Source organism: Oncorhynchus mykiss, chromosome 9, assembly GCF_013265735.2.
Source record: "Oncorhynchus mykiss isolate Arlee chromosome 9, USDA_OmykA_1.1, whole genome shotgun sequence".
Lineage (NCBI taxonomy): Eukaryota > Metazoa > Chordata > Actinopteri > Salmoniformes > Salmonidae > Oncorhynchus > Oncorhynchus mykiss.
In genome coordinates, this window is record NC_048573.1 from 16,263,464 (window position 1) to 16,289,868 (window position 26,405).

At 45.8% G+C, this 26,405-nt stretch overlaps 1 protein-coding gene across 4 annotated transcripts; it reads right to left on the reverse strand.

Moving 5' to 3' along the window:
• LOC110531616 (testis associated actin remodelling kinase 1) lies at positions 1-26,405 on the reverse strand. 4 transcript variants are annotated; one of them, XM_036987441.1, is made up of 10 exons: positions 26,199-26,405; positions 24,269-24,992; positions 12,160-12,281; positions 11,953-12,001; positions 11,596-11,742; positions 11,154-11,236; positions 9,078-9,252; positions 4,095-4,181; positions 2,598-2,733; positions 1-1,948 (listed from the first exon to the last, which is right to left on the reverse strand). In XM_036987441.1, exons 2-10 carry the CDS (start codon positions 24,452-24,454, stop codon positions 843-845), a joined length of 2,091 nt encoding a protein of 696 aa, XP_036843336.1. In that variant the 5' UTR covers positions 24,455-24,992; positions 26,199-26,405; the 3' UTR covers positions 1-842. The 4 variants fall into 4 exon arrangements, with proteins under 4 accessions (XP_036843336.1, XP_036843338.1, XP_036843337.1 ...); XM_036987443.1 differs by having other exon boundaries at positions 24,269-24,477; positions 26,199-26,403; XM_036987442.1 differs by having other exon boundaries at positions 24,269-24,575; positions 26,199-26,402.

Here is a 26,405-nt window from a genome sequence, read left to right on the forward strand (position 1 = left end):
TCCATTCTCTAGTTTTATTCAATGCCTTTTAAATAATATTCATCTATACTTTGTTGAAGTGGGTCTTTGACCATTCATTCTCAAATAATAACAAGTCACGATATAATACAAGTGCCGTTCGAGGATGAGACATCATACAGCGTCAGTCACATACTGTATCAGTCAACAGAACAGTGTATGGCTCACTGGTGCACACACACACACTGCCCTGCTCATGGCCTCTCCAGGGTGCACCATACAGCTGTCTGAACACAAAGGCAAACTGCTGAGCCTAAACCCATTGAGACAGTATCAAAACATACAAATCATAACACTTCAACATAAGTCAAAAATATGGTTTTTACAACTGACTGTCAGGGAAGGCGCCATGGACCCCCACGATAGGAGGATATCAGAACACACATAACCCAGGGGATTGGTCCAATACCAAAGCCGTGTATACATTTAAATATGGCTCTGACCAATACGTGTTGCCATGCTGAGGGAAAGTATTGCCGTTGATTCTTTATGAATCAGTCAGTCTACAAGCCTGCATCTGCTGTAGGAAACAGTGGGATCGCCGCTCACTCCTTTACAGTCAGTACAGTATTAGGTTATAGGTGTTGACTATATTATTACGATCATTACCGCCTCAGTCCAGCAGAGGACGCCATACCATCACTTATAGGCAACCAGCACAGCAGTGCCAGCAGCTTTACCTCCCATGTCACCGTTTGAGTAAGAATGGAATGAAGTAGCCCCTCAGGCACTGATCTAAGGTCAGTTTAGAGTCTCTCTCCTAAGAAAAACAGTTGGGATTTGGTGTATCTGATCCTAGATCTGTGGTTAGGGGCATTCTGTATCTATGTTTGCGCCCCAGGCAAGGCTAGGCCAGGCTCTGGGTTGGTAGGCGAGGACGGTCGCCCCTTAGGACCTTTATAGAGCAGCCCTCGGTTGGCTCCCGTACTGTCCCTGTTCAGGTTCTTATAGGGGTTCCTGTGAGGGGGTGCGCGGAAACACAGCGAGGGGAACCGGAGCCCCGCCAGGCAACAACCAGAACACGAGATAACCTCCTCCTGCTCCAGAGAGGGAGCGGAACCGTTACCGGTGCCGTTACCGGAGCTGAACGGCGAGCCCCCTATGGGCCCCCCAGGAGTGGAGTGGTACCCGTTGGTGCCCCCCCATCCTAGGTGGGGCAAGGGTGGGGGGGGCAAGCAGGGAGGGTCATTAGATATGGGGGGAACATTACCCCAGCCATTGGTGAATGTAGGGGGGGTGGGTGTGGAGGGTTTGGAATAAGGCAGGAGTGTAGGTTGAGTGCCATCTAGAGTGTCGGGGGAGCTGGTGCAGTCCATGGGTTCTTCCTCCAGGCTGCTTGTGTCCACTTCCTCCTCATCACATAGCAGGTCTAATGACAGCAGCTCTGGGTCGAGAGGAAGCCCGGAGTCATCGGCAGTGAGGCCCTCGCTGCTCTTCCTCCTCTCCACATCCTCTTCGACCACGAACTCAGACTCAAAGGTAAACCTCTCTCCTACGATTTCCCTCTCCTTCTCTCCATTCCTCTCATTACTATCAGTACCTAGGTCTGTTTTCTCTGCACTTTTGTCTTTGGTGGTGGGGGGCAGGAGATCTGGAGGAGGGGTGCAGGGTAGGGACAGGCAGCGTCTATGGAGCCTTCCTCGGGGCATACCCCCACCCCCCGCTCTGTCAGAGGGGGTGGTACAGGGGTCCAGAGGTTGGGGTAAGGTGAACGTTAAAGAGATGACTGACTTGCTGGGCGTGTCAAACAGTTTGATCTTGCCTCCGTTAAGGTCTTCTCGCAGGGAGAAGGGGTTGACACGGGTGGGAGGGGCCAGAGTGGGGAGCATGACTGGAGAGAGCATGTCTGATTTGCTGCGGCAGAGGCGGGGGTCACCAGGGAGACAGAGGGACCGTCTTCGCAGCAGGCTGAGATCTGGAGAAAGAGATGCTGAAAGAGAGATTCAAGAAAAAATATATATAATCACACATGGCTAGTAATGCGCCTTAGAAATGGCATATATAAAATTGAATAAATGTGTCCTACACCTATCGATTGCACTAAATGTAAAAGTCTTTCTATACTCAACAAAAATATACATGCAACAACTTCAATATTTTACTGAGTCACAGTGCAGTCAATTAAATAAATTCATTAGGTCCTAATTTATGAATTTAATGCGACAGGGCAGGGGTGCAGGCAAGGGTAGCCTCAGAGGGCATAGGCCCAGCCACTGGGGAGCCGGGCCCAGCCAATCAATGTTTTCCCCCCAAAAAGTGCTTTATTACAGCCTGAAATAGTTATGTTTTATCAGATGCCTGGGTGGCTGGTCTCATAAAATCCCTCTGGTAAAGAAGTTTTGTTCAGTATATAGAACATTCCTAGACGTCCCTGTGCTAGTCCCCATCCCACCGTGCTGAATTGAAAAAAGTACCACTTTCTTATTCATTTTCATCATGACTGATGATAAATATTGAGAGCAGCATTTATTCTTAGACACCAGAAAAACAGACCCCCCCCCCAGCTCATAACCAACAGCTGGGTCTTAATGACTCCTGTCTGAACACAGTTGTGTTTTGGAAAACCCTTTCAGACTGACCTCCCTGTGCTCCATACCCTCCAGGACAGACACACACACCCGTTGGTGCAGCTTCATCTTTCTGAGTCCTCTCCGTTGCTCTTCCCTCCAGCTCTTTTACGATCGCTGAGAACGATGGACGACGCTTTGGATCCATCTGAGAGCGAGAGATGGACAGACAGAGCAGATGAGCAAAATATATATATATATGTATATATATCGGCTGAATGTCAACTCTCGCGCTCTCCCTCGGCTGAATGTCAACTCTCGCGCTCTCCCTCTCCCCCGGCTGAATGTCAACTCTCTCAACTCAAGAGTCATAGTAGGAAGGAGAAGGAAAAAGGGGTAACAATAAAATGAGAGAAAAGGTAGAAGATTTGCGTGTGTGTGTGTGTGAGCGAGTGTCTTGGTGCGCGCGTGTGTGAGAGAGAGCGAGTGTCTTGGTGCGCGAGTGTGTGAGAGAGAGCGAGTGTCTTGGTGCGCGCGTGTGTGAGAGAGCGAGTGTCTTGGTGCGCGCGTGTGTGAGAGAGCGAGTGTCTTGGTGCGCGAGTGTGTGAGAGAGAGCGAGTGTCTTGGTGCGCGCGTGTGTGAGAGAGCGAGTGTCTTGGTGCGCGCGTGTGTGAGAGAGCGAGTGTCTTGGTGCGCGCGTGTGTGAGAGAGCGAGTGTCTTGGTGCGCGCGTGTGTGTGAGAGCGAGTGTCTTGGTGCGCGCGTGTGTGTGAGAGCGAGTGTCTTGGTGCGCGCGTGTGTGTGAGAGCGAGTGTCTTGGTGCGCGCGTGTGTGTGAGAGCGAGTGTCTTGGTGCGCGCGTGTGTGAGAGAGAGCGAGTGTCTTGGTGCGCGCGTGTGTGAGAGAGAGCGAGTGTCTTGGTGCGCGCGTGTGTGAGAGCGAGTGTCTTGGTGCGCGCGCGTGTGAGAGCGAGTGTCTTGGTGCGCGCGCGTGTGAGAGCGAGTGTCTTGGTGCGCGCGCGTGTGAGAGCGAGTGTCTTGGTGCGCGTGTGTGTGAGAGCGAGTGTCTTGGTGCGCGTGTGTGTGAGAGCGAGTGTCTTGGTGCGCGTGTGTGTGAGAGCGAGTGTCTTGGTGCGCGTGTGTGTGAGAGCGAGTGTCTTGGTGCGCGTGTGTGTGAGAGCGAGTGTCTTGGTGCGCGTTTGTGTGAGAGCGAGTGTCTTGGTGCGCGTGTGTGTGAGAGCGAGTGTCTTGGTGCGCGTGTGTGTGAGAGCGAGTGTCTTGGTGCGCGTGTGTGTGAGAGCGAGTGTCTTGGTGCGCGTGTGTGTGAGAGCGAGTGTCTTGGTGCGCGTGTGTGTGAGAGCGAGTGTCTTGGTGCGCGTGTGTGTGAGAGCGAGTGTCTTGGTGCGCGTGTGTGTGAGAGCGAGTGTCTTGGTGCGCGTGTGTGTGAGAGCGAGTGTCTTGGTGCGCGTGTGTGTGAGAGCGAGTGTCTTGGTGCGCGTGTGTGTGAGAGCGAGTGTCTTGGTGCGCGTGTGTGTGAGAGCGAGTGTCTTGGTGCGCGTGTGTGTGTCTTACGTGGCAGCAGGTGACAGCCAGGTTCAGGAAGTCAGGGGGACAGTCTCCCACCATGTGCTGAAACGTCTCTATGTCCAGACCAAAGTCCTACAGAGGGAAAAGAGCGTCACACACTGATCAACGACATCACTCAGTGAAAGAGCCCTAGAGAGACTCCAACAGGAGCTCTGATTTGCTGTACTACCTTCAGTCCCTAATTTACACAATAGAACAGAAGAGGACCCCCGTCTGCGACTTCAATGAAAGGACGGTGACTTACTGCCTGATGGGAGCTGTTAAACTGCAGCTTCATACAATGAAAGGACTGTGACTTACTGCCTGATTGGAGCTGTTAAACTGCAGCTTCATACAATGAAAGGACTGTGACTTACTGCCTGATGGGAGCTGTTAAACTGCAGCTTCATACAATGAAAGGACTGTGACTTACTGCCTGATGGGAGCTGTTAAACTGCAGCTTCATACAATGAAAGGACTGTGACTTACTGCCTGGTTGGAGCTGTTAAACTGCAGCTTCATTCAATGAAAGGACGGTGACTTACTGCCTGATGGGAGCTGTTAAACTGCAGCTTCATACAATGAAAGGACTGTGACTTACTGCCTGGTTGGAGCTGTTAAACTGCAGCTTCATACAATGAAAGGACGGTGACTTACTGCCTGATGGGAGCTGTTGAACTGCAGCTTCATACAATGAAAGGACTGTGACTTACTGCCTGATGGGAGCTGTTAAACTGCAGCTTCATACAATGAAAGGACTGTGACTTACTGCCTGGTTGGAGCTGTTAAACTGCAGCTTCATACAATGAAAGGACTGTGACTTACTGCCTGATGGGAGCTGTTAAACTGCAGCTTCATACAATGAAAGGACTGTGACTTACTGCCTGGTTGGAGCTGTTAAACTGCAGCTTCATACAATGAAAGGACTGTGACTTACTGCCTGATGGGAGCTGTTAAACTGCAGCTTCATACAATGAAAGGACTGTGACTTACTGCCTGGTTGGAGCTGTTAAACTGCAGCTTCATACAATGAAAGGACTGTGACTTACTGCCTGATTGGAGCTGTTAAACTGCAGCTTCATACAATGAAAGGATTGTGACTTACTGCCTGGTTGGAGCTGTTAAACTGCAGCTTCATTCAATGAAAGGACTGTGACTTACTGCCTGATGGGAGCTGTTAAACTGCAGCTTCATACAATGAAAGGACTGTGACTTACTGCCTGATTGGAGCTGTTAAACTGCAGCTTCATTCAATGAAAGGACTGTGACTTACTGCCTGATTGGAGCTGTTAAACTGCAGCTTCATACAATGAAAGGACTGTGACTTACTGCCTGGTTGGAGCTGTTAAACTGCAGCTTCATACAATGAAAGGACTGTGACTTACTGCCTGGTTGGAGCTGTTAAACTGCAGCGTCATACAATGAAAGGACTGTGACTTACTGCCTGATGGGAGCTGTTAAACTGCAGCTTCATACAATGAAAGGACTGTGACTTACTGCCTGGTTGGAGCTGTTAAACTGCAGCTTCATACAATGAAAGGACTGTGACTTACTGCCTGGTTGGAGCTGTTAAACTGCAGCTTCATACAATGAAAGGACTGTGACTTACTGCCTGATGGGAGCTGTTAAACTGCAGCTTCATACAATGAAAGGACTGTGACTTACTGCCTGGTTGGAGCTGTTAAACTGCAGCTTCATTCAATGAAAGGACTGTGACTTACTGCCTGATGGGAGCTGTTAAACTGCAGCTTCATACAATGAAAGGACTGTGACTTACTGCCTGATGGGAGCTGTTAAACTGCAGCTTCATACAATGAAAGGACTGTGACTTACTGCCTGATGGGAGCTGTTAAACTGCAGCTTCATACAATGAAAGGACTGTGACTTACTGCCTGATGGGAGCTGTTAAACTGCAGCTTCATACAATGAAAGGACTGTGACTTACTGCCTGGTTGGAGCTGTTAAACTGCAGCTTCATACAATGAAAGGACTGTGACTTACTGCCTGGTTGGAGCTGTTAAACTGCAGCTTCATACAATGAAAGGACTGTGACTTACTGCCTGGTTGGAGCTGTTAAACTGCAGCTTCATACAATGAAAGGACTGTGACTTACTGCCTGATGGGAGCTGTTAAACTGCAGTTTCATACAATGAAATGACTGTGACTTACTGCCTGGTTGGAGCTGTTAAACTGCAGCTTCATCCAATGAAAGGACTGTGACTTACTGCCTGATGGGAGCTGTTAAACTGCAGCTTCATACAATGAAAGGACTGTGACTTACTGCCTGGTTGGAGCTGTTAAACTGCAGCTTCATACAATGAAAGGACTGTGACTTACTGCCTGATGGGAGCTGTTAAACTGCAGCTTCATTCAATGAAAGGACTGTGACTTACTGCCTGGTTGGAGCTGTTAAACTGCAGCTTCATACAATGAAAGGACTGTGACTTACTGCCTGGTTGGAGCTGTTAAACTGCAGCTTCATACAATGAAAGGACTGTGACTTACTGCCTGATGGGAGCTGTTAAACTGCAGCTTCATACAATGAAAGGACTGTGACCTACTGCCTGATTGGAGCTGTTAAACTGCAGCTTCATACAATAAATGACTGTGACTTACTGCCTGGTTGGAGCTGTTAAACTGCAGCTTCATACAATGAAAGGACTGTGACTTACTGCCTGATGGGAGCTGTTAAACTGCAGCTTCATACAATGAAAGGACTGTGACTTACTGCCTGGTTGGAGCTGTTAAACTGCAGCTTCATACAATGAAAGGACTGTGACTTACTGCCTGATGGGAGCTGTTAAACTGCAGCTTCATACAATGAAAGGACTGTGACTTACTGCCTGGTTGGAGCTGTTAAACTGCAGCTTCATACAATGAAAGGACTGTGACTTACTGCCTGGTTGGAGCTGTTAAACTGCAGCTTCATTCAATGAAAGGACTGTGACTTACTGCCTGGTTGGAGCTGTTAAACTGCAGCTTCATACAATGAAAGGACTGTGACTTACTGCCTGATGGGAGCTGTTAAACTGCAGCTTCATACAATGAAAGGACTGTGACTTACTGCCTGGTTGGAGCTGTTAAACTGCAGCTTCATTCAATGAAAGGACTGTGACTTACTGCCTGATGGGAGCTGTTAAACTGCAGCTTCATTCAATGAAAGGACTGTGACTTACTGCCTGGTTGGAGCTGTTAAACTGCAGCTTCATTCAATGAAAGGACTGTGACTTACTGCCTGATGGGAGCTGTTAAACTGCAGCTTCATACAATGAAAGGACTGTGACTTACTGCCTGGTTGGAGCTGTTAAACTGCAGCTTCATACAATGAAAGGACTGTGACTTACTGCCTGGTTGGAGCTGTTAAACTGCAGCTTCATTCAATGAAAGGACTGTGACTTACTGCCTGATGGGAGCTGTTAAACTGCAGCTTCATACAATGAAAGGACTGTGACTTACTGCCTGGTTGGAGCTGTTAAACTGCAGCTTCATACAATGAAAGGACTGTGACTTACTGCCTGATGGGAGCTGTTAAACTGCAGTTTCATACAATGAAAGGACTGTGACTTACTGCCTGATGGGAGCTGTTAAACTGCAGCTTCATACAATGAAAGGACTGTGACTTACTGCCTGATTGGAGCTGTTAAACTGCAGCTTCATACAATGAAAGGATTGTGACTTACTGCCTGGTTGGAGCTGTTAAACTGCAGCTTCATACAATGAAAGGACTGTGACTTACTGCCTGGTTGGAGCTGTTAAACTGCAGCTTCATACAATGAAAGGACTGTGACTTACTGCCTGGTTGGAGCTGTTAAACTGCAGCTTCATACAATGAAAGGACTGTGACTTACTGCCTGGTTGGAGCTGTTAAACTGCAGCTTCATACAATGAAAGGACTGTGACTTACTGCCTGATGGGAGCTGTTAAACTGCAGCTTCATACAATGAAAGGACTGTGACTTACTGCCTGATGGGAGCTGTTAAACTGCAGCTTCATACAATGAAAGGACTGTGACTTACTGCCTGGTTGGAGCTGTTAAACTGCAGCTTCATACAATGAAAGGACTGTGACTTACTGCCTGATGGGAGCTGTTAAACTGCAGCTTCATACAATGAAAGGACTGTGACTTACTGCCTGATGGGAGCTGTTAAACTGCAGCTTCATACAATGAAAGGACTGTGACTTACTGCCTGATGGGAGCTGTTAAACTGCAGCTTCATACAATGAAAGGACTGTGACTTACTGCCTGGTTGGAGCTGTTAAACTGCAGCTTCATACAATGAAAGGACTGTGACTTACTTCCTGGTTGGAGCTGTTAAACTGCAGCTTCATACAATGAAAGGACTGTGACTTACTGCCTGATGGGAGCTGTTAAACTGCAGCTTCATACAATGAAAGGACTGACTTACTGCCTGGTTGGAGCTGTTAAACTGCAGCTTCATACAATGAAAGGACTGTGACTTACTGCCTGATGGGAGCTGTTAAACTGCAGCTTCATTCAATGAAAGGACTGTGACTTACTGCCTGGTTGGAGCTGTTAAACTGCAGCTTCATACAATGAAAGGACTGTGACTTACTGCCTGGTTGGAGCTGTTAAACTGCAGCGTCATACAATGAAAGGACTGTGACTTACTGCCTGGTTGGAGCTGTTAAACTGCAGCTTCATACAATGAAAGGACTGTGACTTACTGCCTGATTGGAGCTGTTAAACTGCAGCTTCATACAATGAAAGGACTGTGACTTACTGCCTGGTTGGAGCTGTTAAACTGCAGCTTCATACAATGAAAGGACTGTGACTTACTGCCTGATTGGAGCTGTTAAACTGCAGCTTCATACAATGAAAGGACTGTGACTTACTGCCTGGTTGGAGCTGTTAAACTGCAGTTTCATACAATGGCCAGGAGGAGACGTTCAGTCTACGTCACATCATACCATATTGTGAACCCTGATTGTGTGCTAGTGTGTTGGGGTGTGTGCGCGTTGTGTTCAAACCTCTGTGCGGGGGAGGACATCAGGGTCGGCCTGTATCCTAGCGATGACCTCACACAGGATGATCCCATACGCAAAGACATCCACTTTCTCGTTGTAGACCTCTCCTCGCAGTACTTCCGGTGCCATCCAGTAGGGGGAGCCCACCACAGCCAGAGGCTCCTGGTCGGACTCTTCACTGTGGACAGAGAGAGGAAGACAGGCCTGGACATTATTACAGGCGGTGAAGTTGCCTTTAGATGTTGGTCTAGGGTCGGCTTTGCATTTTCCCCACTAATGGGACTGGGGGGGGGGGGGGGGGGGGGGGGGAAATCTGATCCTAGACCTGAACATAGGGGGAAACCCCAGAGCCATTATTTACAGCTCCAGCTCACAGACTTCAGCTCGCTTCATCGCGCTCTAGTTCAGTTACAACCATCCCAAAAGGAAAGTTTACATGGGGTAAATCTATTGTGTGTAAAGGCATAAAGGGGCAGACAAACACAAGTGACTGCAAGGCGCATGCTCTGAACATCACCCCCCGGCAGTCACTTCCTCTCTGTGCTATTTCCATCTCACTAAACCATGATATTGCATAAGTAGTGAGGGAAGTGATGGGAGCTGAGAAAGAGGAGAGCTCCCAGTGTAAACCCTATTTGGGGAAGTGGAGGGAGAAAGGGAGGGAGAGCGCGAGAGAGAGTTGACATTCAGCCGGGGAGAGGGGGAGCGAGGAGAGAGAGTTGACATTCAGCCGGGGAGAGGGAGAGCGCGAGAGAGAGTTGATATTCAGCCGGGGAGAGGGAGAGCGAGGAGAGAGAGTTGACATTCAGCCGGGGAGAGGGAGAGCGCGAGAGAGAGTTGACATTCAGCCGGGGAGAGGGAGAGCACGAGAGAGAGTTGACATTCAGCCGGGGAGAGGGGGAGCGAGGAGAGAGAGTTGACATTCAGCCGGGGAGAGGGAGAGCACGAGAGAGAGAGATGACATTCAGCCGGGGAGAGGGGGAGCGAGGAGAGACTAAGTGTGCTTGAATAGTTTGACCATATTTGGAAAGCTTTCCTAAACTCCATCTCTGTTTCTCTCCCACTCTCTGACAAACAGAGCTAGAGTGCACATACACACGTTGACAAATTCAGAATTAGAGGAAGGTCATCAACATACAGCAGACATTGCATTCTCTGGTTCGTAATTTTACTGTTTTGTCAAGTCAGTTTCCTTCGACCTAAAAGCACCGTAAATAAACAAAAACATGTTGTGATGCATCAACGTGGCTGTACAAAAACAAATACACAAGGTAAACACTGGGGTGACTGTAGACAAACGACAGGAAGTGATGCGCGCACACACACACACACAGGTTAACGCGACAGCTGCTTCCTCTCAGACAGTGTTTACAAAAAGGATACAGACCCATTTACCAGACCAGGGGGGGAATGTGTGTGTCCAGCTGATATTTAATCTGTGCCCACTATGGGCAACTTCTAAATAATTAGCAGGACACCAACTTGTCAACAGGAAGAAGCCGAGAGGATTAAAACAGGCTGGAGCGATGAATACAACACATGAGGTGTCAATGTTAGAATTATAAACCAGTTATATCTGGAGTTGGTGTATGTGTGCCTCTCGCTCTCAATCCGGCCAGATTAAATATTGACACCATCGCAGTAAGTCAACGAACGATGTACCCCCCCCCCCCCCTGAAACAGGGGCTTAAATCACACATAGTTCCACATAGCTGGCAAACCACAACTTCTTCAGGGGGAAGTGTGTCTCACATTCTTTGGAAAATGGGACTCTGCTTTAGTGTGATGAATGATTCATTTTTTAGACCCAAGACAGTGATAAGGTCAGTTTGTGTTTTTTATGTACACATTATAGTGAGGAATGGGGAAAAGGAAGCTGAGCATAGAGCCTACAGGCAACTTCTATCTGGGGTTTCAGTGACTGACTGAAAGATTGATGGGCAGAGCCAAAGAGAGCGAGCGAGCGTGAGCTATCAAGATAGAGAGCGTGAGAAAGAAAGAGGAAGGTAGAGCAACCATTCAGGTGTGTTATCTAATCAGTTTGTGTTGATAGACGGATGATGAATAAACTCCACTGACCTGTACTCTGGTATTTTCTCTGCCAGGCCAAAGTCCCCCACCACGGCCGTACACTGGCCACTGGCCCAACGCACCAGGCAGTTCTACAGGACAGAACCAGAAAGACGGCGGTCAGGACCCGTATTCACAAAGAGTCTCAGAGTAAGAGTGCTGATCTAGGATCAGGTCACTCCTGTCCATGTAGTCTTATTCATTATGATCCAGAAGGTAAAAATGATCCTAGATAAGCACTCTTACTCCGACAAGCTTTATGAATACGGGCCCTGATAAATCCATTTATGGTTAACTGTGTACTTGAGTACGCACTATTTAGTGTTAAGGAGTGTATGTATGTGTAGCGTGCCACCTGTGTGCCTGCCAAAGTATGTACAATTACCGACAGGTGTGTATCCGTATAAGTGAGTGTACCTTCGCGTGCGTGCGTGCGTGTGTGTGTGTGTACCTTGGATGTGAGGTCTCTATGGAAGATGCCTCTGCTGTGGAGGTACTGCAGGCCCCTAGCGATGTCTAGAGACAGGCCCATCCTGACTGACCACGACAGGTACTGGTCACTGTCCAGCAGCTGCTCAAGGTTACCCCCGTTGATGTACTGGAAGTAACCATGACAACCACAGACAAGCGTCAATCAAAAAGTGGCGACTGTGCTGTAACCATGACGAACGACAGGTTTCCCTAACCTTTACCACAGGTGACTCTCCACTGAGATAAAATAGATATTTTTTGCAAGACAGGTACAGGTCACTGTGCGTCAACCTAGACGACATCGAATCAAACCCTTGTTTAAAAGAGGAGATCTTACCTCTGTTAATGCATGGAGCTGTCCCTCATTAACACATACCCCTACAAACCTGGGACAGGAGACAGGAAGATGATTAGGTAAACATAATAGGTGGGTAGGGGGGGGGGGGGGGGGTTTAAAATGTGTATACTGAGGGATTTCCCCTGCAGACCAAAGCATTGATGGATATGGACAGAGTGTGTGTTTTCATAAAAGCAGAACACAGACCTGAGTATGTTGGGGTGAGACAGGCGGTTCATCAGTTGGACCTCCCTCAGCATGTTAGCTCTGTTACTGGCCATGGTGTTCATCTTCAGAGCCATCACCCGCCCACTGATACGGTGCTGCACCTGCACAGAGAGAACCATCACTAAGGTCAGACACCGGCCTGTTACGGACTTGACAACCAGCATTAGAGAAAGGAAACCATTGGACAAGCAGTGAACATCAACTGTACTGTGTGTGTCTAGCCCCCCCACCAAGGGTCCTAGACTGGCATGTCTAGCTAAGCTGGGTGCTTTGGTGGAGAGTGTCTGGTGGTCACCATGGTGACGTGGCGTCTCATCCCCTATATCCTTGAGTGTGTTCGGAGGGGCTTGGACTCCTGCCCATCTCCCTCTAACTAAGACCATATACCCACTAATACCCACTAAGTAGTCCAACAGTCCAATTAGTACTGGGAGGGTGTACATGTCATGTTTGTAGGTATGAGAGAGTGAGTGTGACACATCTAGTGGTGGTGTGTGAAGAGAACAGAGAGCGTGGTTACATCAGTGCGACAGTGGCCTAGTAGATATGAGTTGGCCAGCAGATCAGTGGAGTGATGGGAAATCTAGAGTTTATTAATGGATCTATTAAAACAGACAGTCTGGCCTCGATCTTAAATCAAGGCTACAGCATACAGTCAACCAGTGACCATTAGGTCCATCCTACTCTGAACTGCAGTCCGAGATGGGGCGTGGGTACACACACACATACAGAGTGGCCGCTGCTGTATTGAGGCAATCAGTGCCTTTACACATTTATGACCACACTTCCAGTAAGAGCTAGTGCCGTCTAACGATTAGCTCTATGGTTCGTTCCCCGATCTAATTTATTAGATCTGGCTATAGGATTTAACGACATTAGTATTGCTGTACTACAGGCCAGGCCGCCCCTCTACCAGGTAGAGGCTGTGCCGCCGCCCCTCTACCAGGTAGAGGCTGTGCCGCCGCCCCAGCCTCTACCAGGTAGAGGCTGTGCCGCCGCCCCTCTACCAGGTAGAGGCTGTGCCGCCGCCCCTCTACCAGGTAGAGGCTGTGCCGCCGCCCCTCTACCAGGTAGAGGCTGTGCCGCCGCCCCTCTACCAGGTAGAGGCTGTGCCGCCGCCCCTCTACCAGGTAGAGGCTGTGCCGCCGCCCCTCTAGGTTTAGGCCAGGGATGGGCAACTCCAGATCTCGAGGGCCTGATTGGTGTCACAGTTTTGCCCCTGCTAACAAACCAGAGTCCAATAAATCACCAAATCCCGATCTTCAGTTTAGAATCCAGTTTGATTAACTTATGGCTGCAGGGGCAGTATTGAGTAGCTTGGATGAAAGGTGCCCAGAGTAAACGATCTGCTCCTCAGTCCCAGTTGCTAATATAATGCATATTATTATTAGTATTGGCTAGAAAACACTCTGGAGTTTCTAAAACTGTTTGAATGATGTCTGAGTATAACAGAACTCATATGGCAGGCAAAAACCTGAGAAGAAATCCAAACAGGAAGTGGGAAATCTGAGGTTGGTCGATTTTCAACCCAACCCCTACTGAATACAGAGTGGGATATGGATAAAGTTGCACTTCCTAGGGCTTCCACTAGATGTCAACTGTCTTTAGAAACTTGAATAAGGCTTCTACTGTGTTGTGGAGCCAGATGGGAGTGCTTTGAGTCAGTGGTCTGGCAGAGAGCCAGGTCATGCACATTTCACATGATAGTGACCTGCGTTCCATGGCTTCTCTAAAGACATAGAAATTCTCCGGATGGAACTTTATTGAATATTTATGATAACATCCTAAAGATTGATTCTATACTTAGTTTGACAAGTTTTTTCGATCTGTAATACAACTTTTTGAAGTTTTCGTCTGACGTTCGGATGGACCTGCACGAGCTTTTGGATTTGTGTACTAAACGCGCTAACAAAAGTAGCTACTTGGACATAAATAAATGGACATTATCAAACAAATCAAGCATTTATTGTGGAACTAGGATTCCTGGGAGTGCATTCTGATGAAGATCGCCAAAGGTAAGGGAATATTTATGTGATTTCTGTTGATTCCAACATGGCGGGTAATTTTATTTATTTTCTGAGATTGCATGGTTTGCTTTTTCCGTAAAGTTTTTTCAAAATCTGACACAGCAGTTGCATTAAGGAGAGGTATATCTATATTTCCATGTCTAACAATTGTATTTATCGACATTTATAATGAGTATTTCTGTATGATGTGGCTCTCTGCAATATCACCAGATGTTTTTGGAACTAGTGAACGTTCCAATGTATACTGAGATTTTTTAAATATAAATATGAACTTTATCAAACAAAACACATGTATTTTGTAACATGAAGTCCTATGAGTGTCATCTGTTGAATATCAAAGGTTAGTGATTAATTGTATCTCTATTTGTGCATTTTGTGACTCCTCTCTTTGGCTGGAAAAATGGCTGAATTCTGTGACTCGGCAGTGACCTAACAATCATTTGTGGTGCTTTCGCTGTAAAGCCTATTTGAAATCGGACACTGTGATGGGATTAACAACAAGATTATCTTTAAAACGGTATAAAATGCATGTATGTTTGAGGAATTTTAATTGAGAGATTTGTTTTGAATTTGGCGCCCTGCACTTTCACTGGCTGTTGTCATATCGATCCCATTAACGGGATTGTAGCCCTAAGAAGTTTAATCAGCTGTGGTTACTAGGGATGGAGAAAAAGTGAGACACAATCAAGCCCTCGAGGACTGGAGTTTCCCACCCCTTGTCTAGGCCATCTGCTTTGTCCCGTCCACATGCAGAATTTCAGCTCAAATAAACAAGTGCACAGTAATCATGGATACAGGCCGTTGCCCAGTGGCCACAAGCAAAAATAGTCCTGCCATGGCAATGTGGTGTGAGAGTCTACCTCAGGTAGGTAGGTAGGTAGGGGTGTGTGTGGTGTCAGTGCTCCAGTCACAGCTAAACAGTGAGTAGCTGTGATATCAGCATTCTAGTGACAGGAACATGGAGATGCCCAATAAATCTTACTCAGATCTATTTGGCTAAAATCAACATTTTCTTGGTGACCTGGAGATAAGACCAGGGGATTCATGTGGGGTTGGTTGCTGAACAAAGTCTGCAATAAACAGGCAGGGAGGACCTGTCTGTCTTCCTGTGTCGTCTTTAACTTGTTGAGTGTAGGGGGCAGTATTTTCATTTTTGGTTAAAAAACGTACCCATTTGAAACTGCCTATTTCTCAGCCCCAGAAACTAAGATATGCATACAATTGTCAGATTAGGATAGAAAACACTCAAAAGTTTCCAAAAATGTAAAAATATTGTCTGAGTATAACATAACTAATATTGCAGGTGAAAGAAAGCCTGAGGAAAATCCAATCAGGAAGTGCCTCTTATTTTGAAACCTCTGTGTTCCTATGCATGCCTATCCTCCATTTAAAGGGATATCCACTAGATTCCTTTTTCTATAGCTTCCCTAAGGTGTCAGACTTTAGACATAGTTTCAGGCTTTTATGTTGAAAAATGAGCGTGAAGGATCACATTGCGTAAGTGGATAGGTGGGGGCTCTCAGAGTGAGTTTTGCGCAACTGAGTAAAGCGGCCATTGTTTCTCCCGCTGTTATTGAAAAACCTACACACTCGGTTGATATATTATCGAATATATATTTTAAAAACAACATGAGGATTGATTATAAAAAACGTTTGACATGTTTCTGTGGACATTCTGGATATTATTTGGAATATACTGCGTCTGCGTTGTGACCGCTCTTTCCTGTGGATTTCTGAACATAATGCGACAAACAAACGTAGGTATTTTGGGTATAAAAATAATCTTCATGGAACAAAAGGAACATTTGTTGTGTAACTGGGAGTCTCGTGAGTGAAAACATCCGAAGAACAAAAGGTCAACGATTTTTTGATTGCTTTTCGTGACCTAGCTACTAAATGCTTAGTGTACATAATGTTATGTTATGCTATTGATAAACTTAAACGCTTGGATTGCTTTCGCTGTAAAACATAATTTCAAAATCTGAGACGACAGGTGGATTAACAAAAGGCTAAGCTGTGTTTTGCAATATTGCACTTGTGATTTAATGAATATTTTTTGTAATATTATTTGACTGTGGCGCTATGCTATTCAGCAGTTGCTGATGACAATTATCCCAGTACCGGGATGGGTAGCATCATGTTAAATAGAACACAATCCACTGTCTAAACCAGGAGCTGACTGTCTTCCTGGGTAGTCTTTAAATAGAACACAATCCACTGTCTAAACCAGGAGCTGACTGTCTTCCTGGGTAGTCTTTAAATAGAACACAATCCACTGTCTAAACCAGGAGCTGACTGTCTTCCTGGGTAGTCTTTAAATAGAACACGATCCACTGTCTAAACCAGGAGCTGACTGTCTTCCTGGGTAGTCTTTAAATAGAACACAATCCACTGTCTAAACCAGGACCTGACTGTCTTCCTGGGTAGTCTTTAAATAGAACATGATCCACTGCCTAAACCAGGAGCTGACTGTCTTCCTGGGTAGTCTTTAAATAGAACACGATCCACTGTCTAAACCAGGAGCTGACTGTCTTCCTGGGTAGTCTTTAAATAGAAAACGATCCACTGTCTAAACCAGGACCTGACTGTCTCCCTGGGTAATCTTTAAATAGAACATGATCCACTGTCTAAACTCTAGACCAGGACCTGACTGTCTTCCTGGGTAGTCTTTAAATAGAACATGATCCACTGTCTAAACCAGGAGCTGACTGTCTTCCTGGGTAATCTTTAAATAGAACATGATCCACTGTCTAAACTCTAGACCAGGACCTGACTGTCTTCCTGGGTAGTCTTTAAATAGAACATGATCCACTGTCTAAACCAGGAGCTGACTGTCTTCCTGGGTAATCTTTAAATAGAACATGATCCACTGTCTAAACTCTAGACCAGGACCTGATACACTCCGCACCATTTAGTGTTTTGCACAACATCGTTAGTGAGTGCCTCACACACACCGCAACTCCAGTATCTAATGCTATGACAGTCCTTCCCCACCTTTGCGGTGTGTGTGTGGTAAGCCTAGCAGGAGCAAGTAAGAGCATGCAGCTTCAGGACATCAAAAGAAACCCCCTCGCTCTTCTGCTCCCCAGTAGAAACATTTTCCTCTATGCCTTTCCTCCTCCCCCTCTCTGGGCTGACTCACTGGACCTTCAGTCACACCTCCACAACCACCTGGATCGTGTTCATTAGGGCGCACCATAGCAAAATGTTTTGCAACAGAAGATTTGTCTAGGTAGTCACTCACTCCCTGTTGAAGTCAGTTGTGTCCCAGTTTGGTGTGAAATGAACACATCCCTAGTCTGTTAATTTACCTACTGTAATGCTGAGGGTGGGGCCAGGGTGCTGGGGTGTAGCAGGGACAACAAGATTCTTACACACTACAGAACGTGGAGACACAGAGCACAGGGAAATGGAAAGAACAGTCAAATATGTGTGAGTGCATTTAAATACCAAGTAGGTGCACATGCATTTAAATACCAAGTAGGTGCGCATGCATTTAAATACCAAGTAGGTGCGCATGCATTTAAATACCAAGTAGGTGCACATGCATTTAAATACCAAGCAGGTGCGCATGCATTTAAATACCAAGCAGGTGCATGTGAGCTCATGTGGAACATAAACAAAGGAACACACACACACACATCTTGATTGACAGGAACACAAGCTTTGACTGGAGGGGAGAAATAATAGAAGCAGGGAAAAGTGCTAGCTAAGTCACACCTCCTCCTCCAAACCCCAGCCAATGAACAGCCTGACTGACTCATGTCACTCATTGTAACAGATCACAAACACATGGGTGACAGTCGATGATGGATAGGTGTGTGATGCTAGGTCTGTCTGGGTAAAATAAATCACTGCTGAGTTTGCACAGAGGAGATTACCGACTCAGACAGAGGAGGGTGTGAGTGAGTGTGGGTATGTGCATGTCACATAGAATGTGTTTATGTGAGCGAGTATATATATATATATATATATATATAGTAGCCGTCCTGAGTAGTTTCTCAGGACGGCTGTTTTGGAAAAGGGCAGACTTTCCACAACTGAACTCTCCTCTGATAAAACTATGTTCAGTTTTGACAACAGGACCCTGGAGGAGAGCACTTAATCCAGCCTGTCAATCAAACACACAGATTTCCTCACATGAGCGCACAGACGCACGTTCACTCAAACGCTGTCCGAGTGAGTCATCTCCTCTGTGCAAATGCAGTAGTGATTTTGCCCCGACAGTTCTAGCATCATCAGTGACCTCAGGGGTTGAAAGAAGGCGAGTGAGAGAAATTTATCAAGAATGAAGATATACAACACAGAATGTACCACAGAAGGCTTGCAAAGAGAATGTGAAGCAAGAAAATAAATAGGCCAAAAAATTCAAGAGATAAGAATGAACTGTTGTTGCAGATCAATCTGTGGCAGTAAATGGAGAGCAGATATATATAGATATATATATATAATATTACCAATATGATCACGTTGACATTTGAAGCATTTAGCTAAGAAAACGTCTGCATGTTCTGGCAATGAAAAGCAGGTGAGTGGGAATGGGGCGGCAGGTAGTCTAGAGGTTAAGAGGGTTGGGCCAGTAACTGAAAGGTCGCTGGTTCGAATCATATCAGTCATACCTGTCAGGTGGATGGATTATCCTGGCAAAGGAGAAATGCTCACTAACAGGGATGTAAACAAATTTGTGCAAAACAAATTGAGAGAAATAAGTTTGTGCGTATGGAACATTTCTGGGATCTTTTATTTCAGCTCATGAAACATGTGACCAACACTTTACATGTTGCATTTATATTTTCGTTCTAGTTATTCTATACTGAATGGAACATTCTAAGTGTGTTCACCGCACTTCATTAAAACAGTAATGTAATTACTATTAATTGTATTATATTTCCGTGGCCAAAACAATGATGATCTGAACAAGGAAGTACCAGGACTCCTGCCTGCCTGTACAGGAAGTAACAGTTACAGTACGGCAGGCAGGTCGGTCTAGGGAGCTCTCAAAAAGATAAAAAGCAGAACCTGAAGGATTAGTCTTGACACGCGCACCCCTCCTCATATTGCACAATGACAGCGTTGAGGTATGAATACCTGCCTGACGGCTGTGAGGAAAGCATCCATTGATCCAGAGTGTGTGTGTGTGTGACAAAGAAGGTGCTGAATAACACTAGAGATGGCAGGATGCCAAGAGTTTTGTGCAGCTCTGTTTATAATCCAGCATCAAGACTCAACGCTTCAGAGGGTGTGTGAAAAGAGTGGCGAGGATCATTTATGGCTCTATTACCACACAGTCTGTCATGTCATCTGAACATTATAACAGTTAGATTGGAACTCCATGTAATTGCTGCGGTAAAAAGAATTTGCATTCATATGCAGTTATCAAAGGGCAGGTTGCTCAATCAAGAGGCATCTTTACAGCTGGCACTTTTAAACCCCAAGTCATTTGCATGCTCACTGCCCAGTCAAAAGGGCAACATGGCTGGGAGGAGTGATCCGAGTGTGTGATACAGTAGGACCATGACTCAACCTCCTAGTCTAATAAGAGGTCTAGGATAACATTTTCCTTAACTTAACTATATGGTTAACTGTGCTAACAAGGTCCCAGAACAGGGGCCCGAGTGTGAGATTCCAGACCTCGTTACCTTAACCATGATTCTTATGGTCATGGTTAACTGGACTCAGTTGTTGACAGTATACCTAGGGCCCAGAGTTTTTCCTGACCAGGAAATACTACAGGAACCTAGTTTATATGCTATAATGTACACTGGGAGTTTTCCCAGGTCAGGACACGTTTAAGAAAAACTCCTGGCCCAATCTTATGAACATTACAATGCTCTGTGAAACAGGAGCAGGACTAGATGAAGTTGACACTATTGCTTGTTGCTCATAGAGCTCTGAGCTATGTAGGGAATGGGGCAGTGGTTCCCAAACTTGGGGTTGGGACCCCATGTGCGGTCCCCTCAAATTGAAATGGGGTTACCTAAGAAAATGTGTAATCTTATCAAACAAAATGTTTCCCTTCAAATGGGTACGGCATACAACCTTTAAGTATCAACTAATGACCCCTTACACTAGTAGAATGGGGTCTAACCCCATGAAGTTCTGGAAAACGGTTAAAGACCTGGAGAATAAACCCTCCTCACAGCTGCCCATGGCCCTTAATGGTGATGTGGTTGTTACTGACAAGAAGCACATGGCTGAGCTCTTTAAATCACCACATTAAGTCAGGATTCCCATTTGACTCAGCCATGCCTCCTTGCCCGTCCTACATTTCCTCATCTCCCACCCCTTCTAATGCGACTATTCTTGATGCTTCTCCCTCTTTTTCCCCTGCCCTTCAACACAGTTTCTCCCTGCAGGCAGTCACTGAGTCAGAGGTGCTAAAGGAGCTCCTGAAACTTGACCACCAAAAAACATCTGGGTCAGATGGTTTAGACCCTTTCTTCTTTAAGGTTGCTGTCCCCATCATCGCAAAGCCTGTCTGTCCTTTCTGGGGAGATTCCCATTGCTTGGAAGGCAGCCACAGTTTGTCCTTTATTTAAAAGGGGGAGATCAAGCTGAACCGAATTGTTACAGGCCAATTTCTATTTTGCCCTGTTTATCAAAAGTGTTGGAAAAACTTGTCAATAATTAACTGACTGGCTTTCTTGATGTCTATAGTATTCTCCCAGGTATGCAATCTGGTTTCCGCTCAGGTTATGGATGTGTCACTGCAACCTTAAAAAGGTCCTCAATGTCACCATTGCCCTTGACTCTAAGCAATGTTGTGCTGCTATTTGTATTGCCTTGGCCAAAGCTTTAGATACAGTCTGGTTTGCTAACAACGTCTCTCAAAGAGTGCAGTGTATAAAGTCAGAAAATCTGCTGTCTCAGCCACTGCCTGTCACCAAGGGAGTACCCCAAGGCTCAATCCTAGGCCCCACGCTCTTCTCAATTTACGTCAACATAGCTCAGGCAGTAGGAAGCTCTCATCCATTTATATGCAGATACAGTCTTATACTCAGCTGGCCCCTCCACAGATTTTGTGTTAAATACTCTACAACAAAGCTTTGTCCAACAAGCTTTCTCTACCTGGAACCTTGTTCTGAACACCTCCAAAACAAAGGTCATGTGGTTTGGTACGAAGAATGCCCCTCTCCCCACAGGTGTTATTACTACCTCTGAGGGTTTAGAGCTTGAGGTAGTCATCTCATACAAGTACTTGGGAGTATGGCTAGACAGTACACTGTCCTCTCAGCACATATCAAAGCTGCAGGCTAAAGTTAAATCTAGACTTGGTTTCCTCTATCATAATCACTCCTCTTTCACCCCAGCTGCCAAACTAACCCTGATTCAGATGGCCATCCTACCCATGCTAGATTACAGAGACGTCATTTATAGATCGGCAGGTAAGGGCGCTCTCGTACGGCTAGATGTTCTTTCCCATTTGGCCATCAGATTTGCCACCAATGCTCCTTATAGGACAGATCACTGCACTCTATACTCATCTGTAAACTGGTCATCTCTGTATACCTGTCAAAAGACCCACTGGTTGATGCTTATTTATAAAACCCTCATAGGTCTCACTCCCCCCTATCTGAGATATCTACTGCAGCCCTCATTCTCCACATACAACACCTGTTCTGCCAGTCACATTCTGTTAAAGGTCCCCAAAGCACACAAATCACTGGGTCGCTCCTCTTTTCAGTTCGCTGCAGCTAGTGACTGGAACGAGCTGCAACAAACACTCAAACTGGACAGTTTTATCTTAATCTCTTCATTTAAAGACTCAATCATGGACACTTACAGACACTTGTGGCTGCTTTGTATGATGTGTTGTCTGTGATGTATTGTTAACAGCCCTGTGTGCTGTTGTCTGTGCCCAATAATGTTTGTACCATGTTTTTGTGCTGCTGCCTTGCTATGTTGTCGTCTTAGGTCTCTATTTAGTGTCGTCTCTTCTTGTGATGTGTTTTGTCCTATATTTATATTGTATTTATTTTTTTAATCCCAGGCCCCCCGTCCCCACAGGAGGCCTTTTGCCTTCTGGTAGGCCATCATCGTAAATAAGAATGTTCTTAACTGACTGGCCTAGTTAAATAAAATAGAATGCGGGTTCATGTCATTGTGTCTGGACAGCCGGCGGGACCTAAAATTGAGTGAATATGAGCACAGCAACCAAGGGATATAATTTCTCCAAGTTATGTCCCCTGCATATTCTAGTGTCAATTTAGGGTTGTGTAAAGTAAAAAGATTGGGAACCCCTGGAACAGGGTGTCATTTGGGGACACAGACCAGGCTGAACCCCCTGGACTTTCTCCTCATGCAGTTCAGGGGCAATTTCACATTAACGGAATGAGGCGGAGACTCAGATTTTGCACTTAGAAAATAGGTCAAACAAAGAAATTGCAAAGTTAAAAACCATACAACTACGCAAAAGGACGACTTCATTGTCACATTTAGTTTGAAATAAAACACATTTACTTCTACAGTGCAGATTCAAAGTTTAGGAACTGAATGATTGACTGCTTTGCTGTTTGCAATCTGTTAACAAACTTTGCATATGCTCAAGTAATGGAGAATTGCTCAGTGGAAATGGTTAAATTAGCAGTCCCTCCTGGATTTGACAGGGATTTGTGATATTTTTAGGCTTAAATGCTTGATTTTGCTGCAGCAATTCCGTACTTTTTTTTTATGGCAATATGCAATGACTGTCACATTTTTTACATGTGGGTTGATTTAACCATATTACGCAGCTAATGTGCAAGTGATAGGTTGAAAATGCGAGCCCTCTTTGTAACGCAGTGATGGATCAGTTTTAAGCAATAATATTGCATTGATTTGACCGTTTAATGCAGAAACCGTGTGGTGATTGGTCAAATTTGTAAACCAGCCTTCGCATAACATGTAGGGAATGGACGTGAAGTAGTCCTTGTGCATAGAGTCATAACGTTTGTTTTAAAGTCATTGGCTTTTGTTTGACAGATTTTGAAGTGCAAAATCAGCATCCTTCTGTTCTCGTGAAATTGCCCTTTGAGTAGGGCTAACATCTATCTCTGCCTACAGACCGACAGGCCAGGAACCGGTATCACTTTCACACCAAAACACTGTCCCTTCCCTGTAATGTGGGCTATAGGGTTGGGGTCAATTCAATTTTAATGCAAGTGAATTCACAAAAAAAAAAAAAAATCCTTTTCCGAATTGTCCTCCTTGAAAAGCATTGGATCTTCAGTGTAATTCCTGAATTGACTGGAATGGAAATTAACCCAAACCTGGTGAGCCACAGACACAGTTCTGGTGCGGGTCAATGTGGTGTTGTGGTCACCAGCAGCAAAATCATCATCAAGCCCATCACCATGTAAGCGTAAGCCTACCTTATCTAACTCCTTGAGTGTCAGGTATTTAGAAGCTTCTTGTTTTCTACATAAGATTATTTTATTTAAAAAATATATTTCAAAAAAAACGTTTCTGGAAAATGTCCTTCCAAAGAAGGTCCCTAAACTTAAGCCACCTCCACACACACACACACACACAGTAAAGGCCAACTAGCCACTAGTTTACAAGACCTAGATTATGTCCCAAATGGCACCCCATTCCTTATTTAGTAAACTACTTCTGACCAAAGCCTTATGGGGGCCCTGGTCAAAGGTAATACACTAAATAGGATGCCATTTGGTACCAAGATATTGTTACCCGATGCATCAGGTAAGAATGCATGGTCATCATGTTTCATGCTTGGTGCCAATGATGACCTTAACAGGGATGCTCAGATGCCCAAACGGAGTTAGGTTGGCCATCTCATCCCACACTGTTTTGCATAAAACCTAGACTTGCTAAAACAAGTCAATATGCCGAGTTAGTCTGGACACGTATTTAAAGTGTCTCACAGTAGGAATGCTGATCTATGATTTAAAGTGTCTCACAGTAGGAGTGCTGATCTAGGATCAGGACCTTTTCTCCATATTAATTACGATCAAGTAAAAACGGATCCTTAATCAGCACTCTTACTCTAAGACGCTTTATGAATAGGCTACAGGACAGGCCCTGAGTTCCAAACTCTTACATGTAATTTATAGGTAATTTACCTTGAACACTTCTGAGAAGAAGCCCGAGCCAATCTTCTCGCAGATGAAGTCATCTATCCGGGCCAGGCTGGACACAGCGCTGCGCAGTGCCCGGTAGGACGAGGGCCTGATCCGGTTCGGCCCGTGTACCGCGTGGATGGGTGGCTCCGCCGCCTCCTGACACCGGTCCGGCTCGACTCGCTCCATCTCGGTTATCCCGGGACTGCGACCTGCACGCAGTTTAAAATCCAACGTTTCTGTTTACATTTCTCATGTCCTCCGCAGCAGCGCGACGGTCCCGTGAAACGGATGAGCTTCACACTGGATGCTGAATTTCAGAACGAGGGTGAAAGACCGATTAATATCGCTGCCGAAATCCCATCGAACTCTAACGCAAAACACTGCCGTCTGTGTCCTCAAGTTCGGGTATTTCTTCCTCAGACTTTAGTTTCTACACAGCTTCCTTCCATCATGCCGCATCCGGCAGAGGTTGTGCGCGGTGTGTTTGATTCCGTGACTGTAAATATTTAGGCAGGCTATCCCCTCGTTCTCTCCCTCTACCCAATGCTGTAACTGCGCACTCAGGCTGCAGCAGTCAAAATCAGCTTCCTCTGGTCTGCATACGTATGCAGCGAAAAGGGCTCCTATTCTGCACCAATTGAAACCGGGTTTCCAGTGCGTATTTGTTGACAGAACGCGAAGCAGACAGACTCGCCGTTCGATGAGGAAATGAGAACAGAATTCCCTGTAAAATAGAAAACGAGGGTGTTATCTGTGGCTAACCGGTTATATGTGTAGCATAGGCCTACTTATCGGTGACTGGTCTGTCCTGATACAGGTCATGGAAGCAGTTAGCCCTTGACCATGACTCGGTTTCATTACACTACACATAAGGGTCGTTGGACAAAGGAGTATTCTGTACGGGGAGGTCTGTTATGAGCCCCGACCCTTGGTCTGAACATTAACACGCATCGCTTGCGGTAAGGTTTTTGGAAACATAAGGACCATGTGTCATATTAGTGAGAAATAATTTGGAAAAAACAAAAGAGTAGATTGATATACACCTTCCTAAGGATAGGGTAAAGGTTCCCACACGGCCACATTTCCATGTTACAGCGCTTGTTTACGGATAACTGACAGAAGACAGAGTGGACAACCTGTGCCAATTTGCCATCTGCGCCGCTGAACACCTGTGTGTCAAGGGAAGACAGATGCCAAACTGTTGACAGGGAAAAATACTGTCAGCTGCAACTGTTAAAACAGTGTACAGTAAAAGTGTGTATTTTGCATTTATGGAATTATTTGTGTTATGTGAAAGAGGGCTGTGTGTTTCTAAAACCGTACCGCAATTGAGACTCAATTCACGTTTATATGGAGTATTTGTCTGTTTTGTCTTTCAGAGCCAATTCGCCTTTAAACAAAACAATTAAGGTCCTTGGACTATATGAAGTAACATTAGGCTACTTTAGTCCATTATTGGGATAGAAAGTAGTGCGATATCGCATCATCATTGTAGACACTTTACAATAGACTACAGAACTGATCTAGGCCTAACCTGAGCCAATCGCACAGGCGATTAAAGGCTAGGAGCCTATTCAAATGTACAGTATTTTGATTAATCACTCGATAGAAACGAGACTGACAGGCTGTACAAACACAAGCAAATATTCAGGTTGAAAACAAACAACCGATAGACGGGGCGGCGGGAGCTTGATGCTGTCGGTAAACAGTGAGCGAGCATATTCGTGAGAGACCTTCGGCCACCGTCAGTTTGACTGCGAGTCGTAAATTATAAATGCTGGGCTGAGTTGTGGGGGTTTGCCAGTCTCCCACACAATTCGTTATACACTAAATATAAGCCTACACTATTTCAAAATTGAAAATAATGACAAAAACACTATATAGGGGAGGAATCATGCGCAACTTCGCAAAAATCATGGACGCGACTTACCTGCAATTGATCAAATCTACAGGTAGCCTAGCCTACTGTAACCTCAGCCTCAAGTGCCCTTAACCGACCGAGGTGTTTGGTTACCGGGCCTCTTATTTGACTAATTAATCAGCCTTGTCTACCGTCCCGCTGCAGCACGGTTCTCGTTTTACGTCCCCTTGCCTCCATTTGTCTTAGCTCTGCAGTGCACCGAGGAAAAAAAGTGCG

Bases quoted from the DNA above. Each gene is read 5' to 3' on its own strand.
- LOC110531616 (XM_036987441.1), bottom strand. From the start codon at position 24,454: ATGGAGCGAGTCGAGCCGGACCGGTGTCAGGAGGCGGCGGAGCCACCC. The intron at 12,282-24,268 runs GTAAATTACCTA...CTCTCTGTGCAG, and splicing joins TCTTCTCAGAAGTGTTCAAG to GTGCAGCACCGTATCAGTGG. The intron at 11,743-11,952 runs GTAAGATCTCCT...GGTTACTTCCAG, and splicing joins AGCTCCATGCATTAACAGAG to TACATCAACGGGGGTAACCT.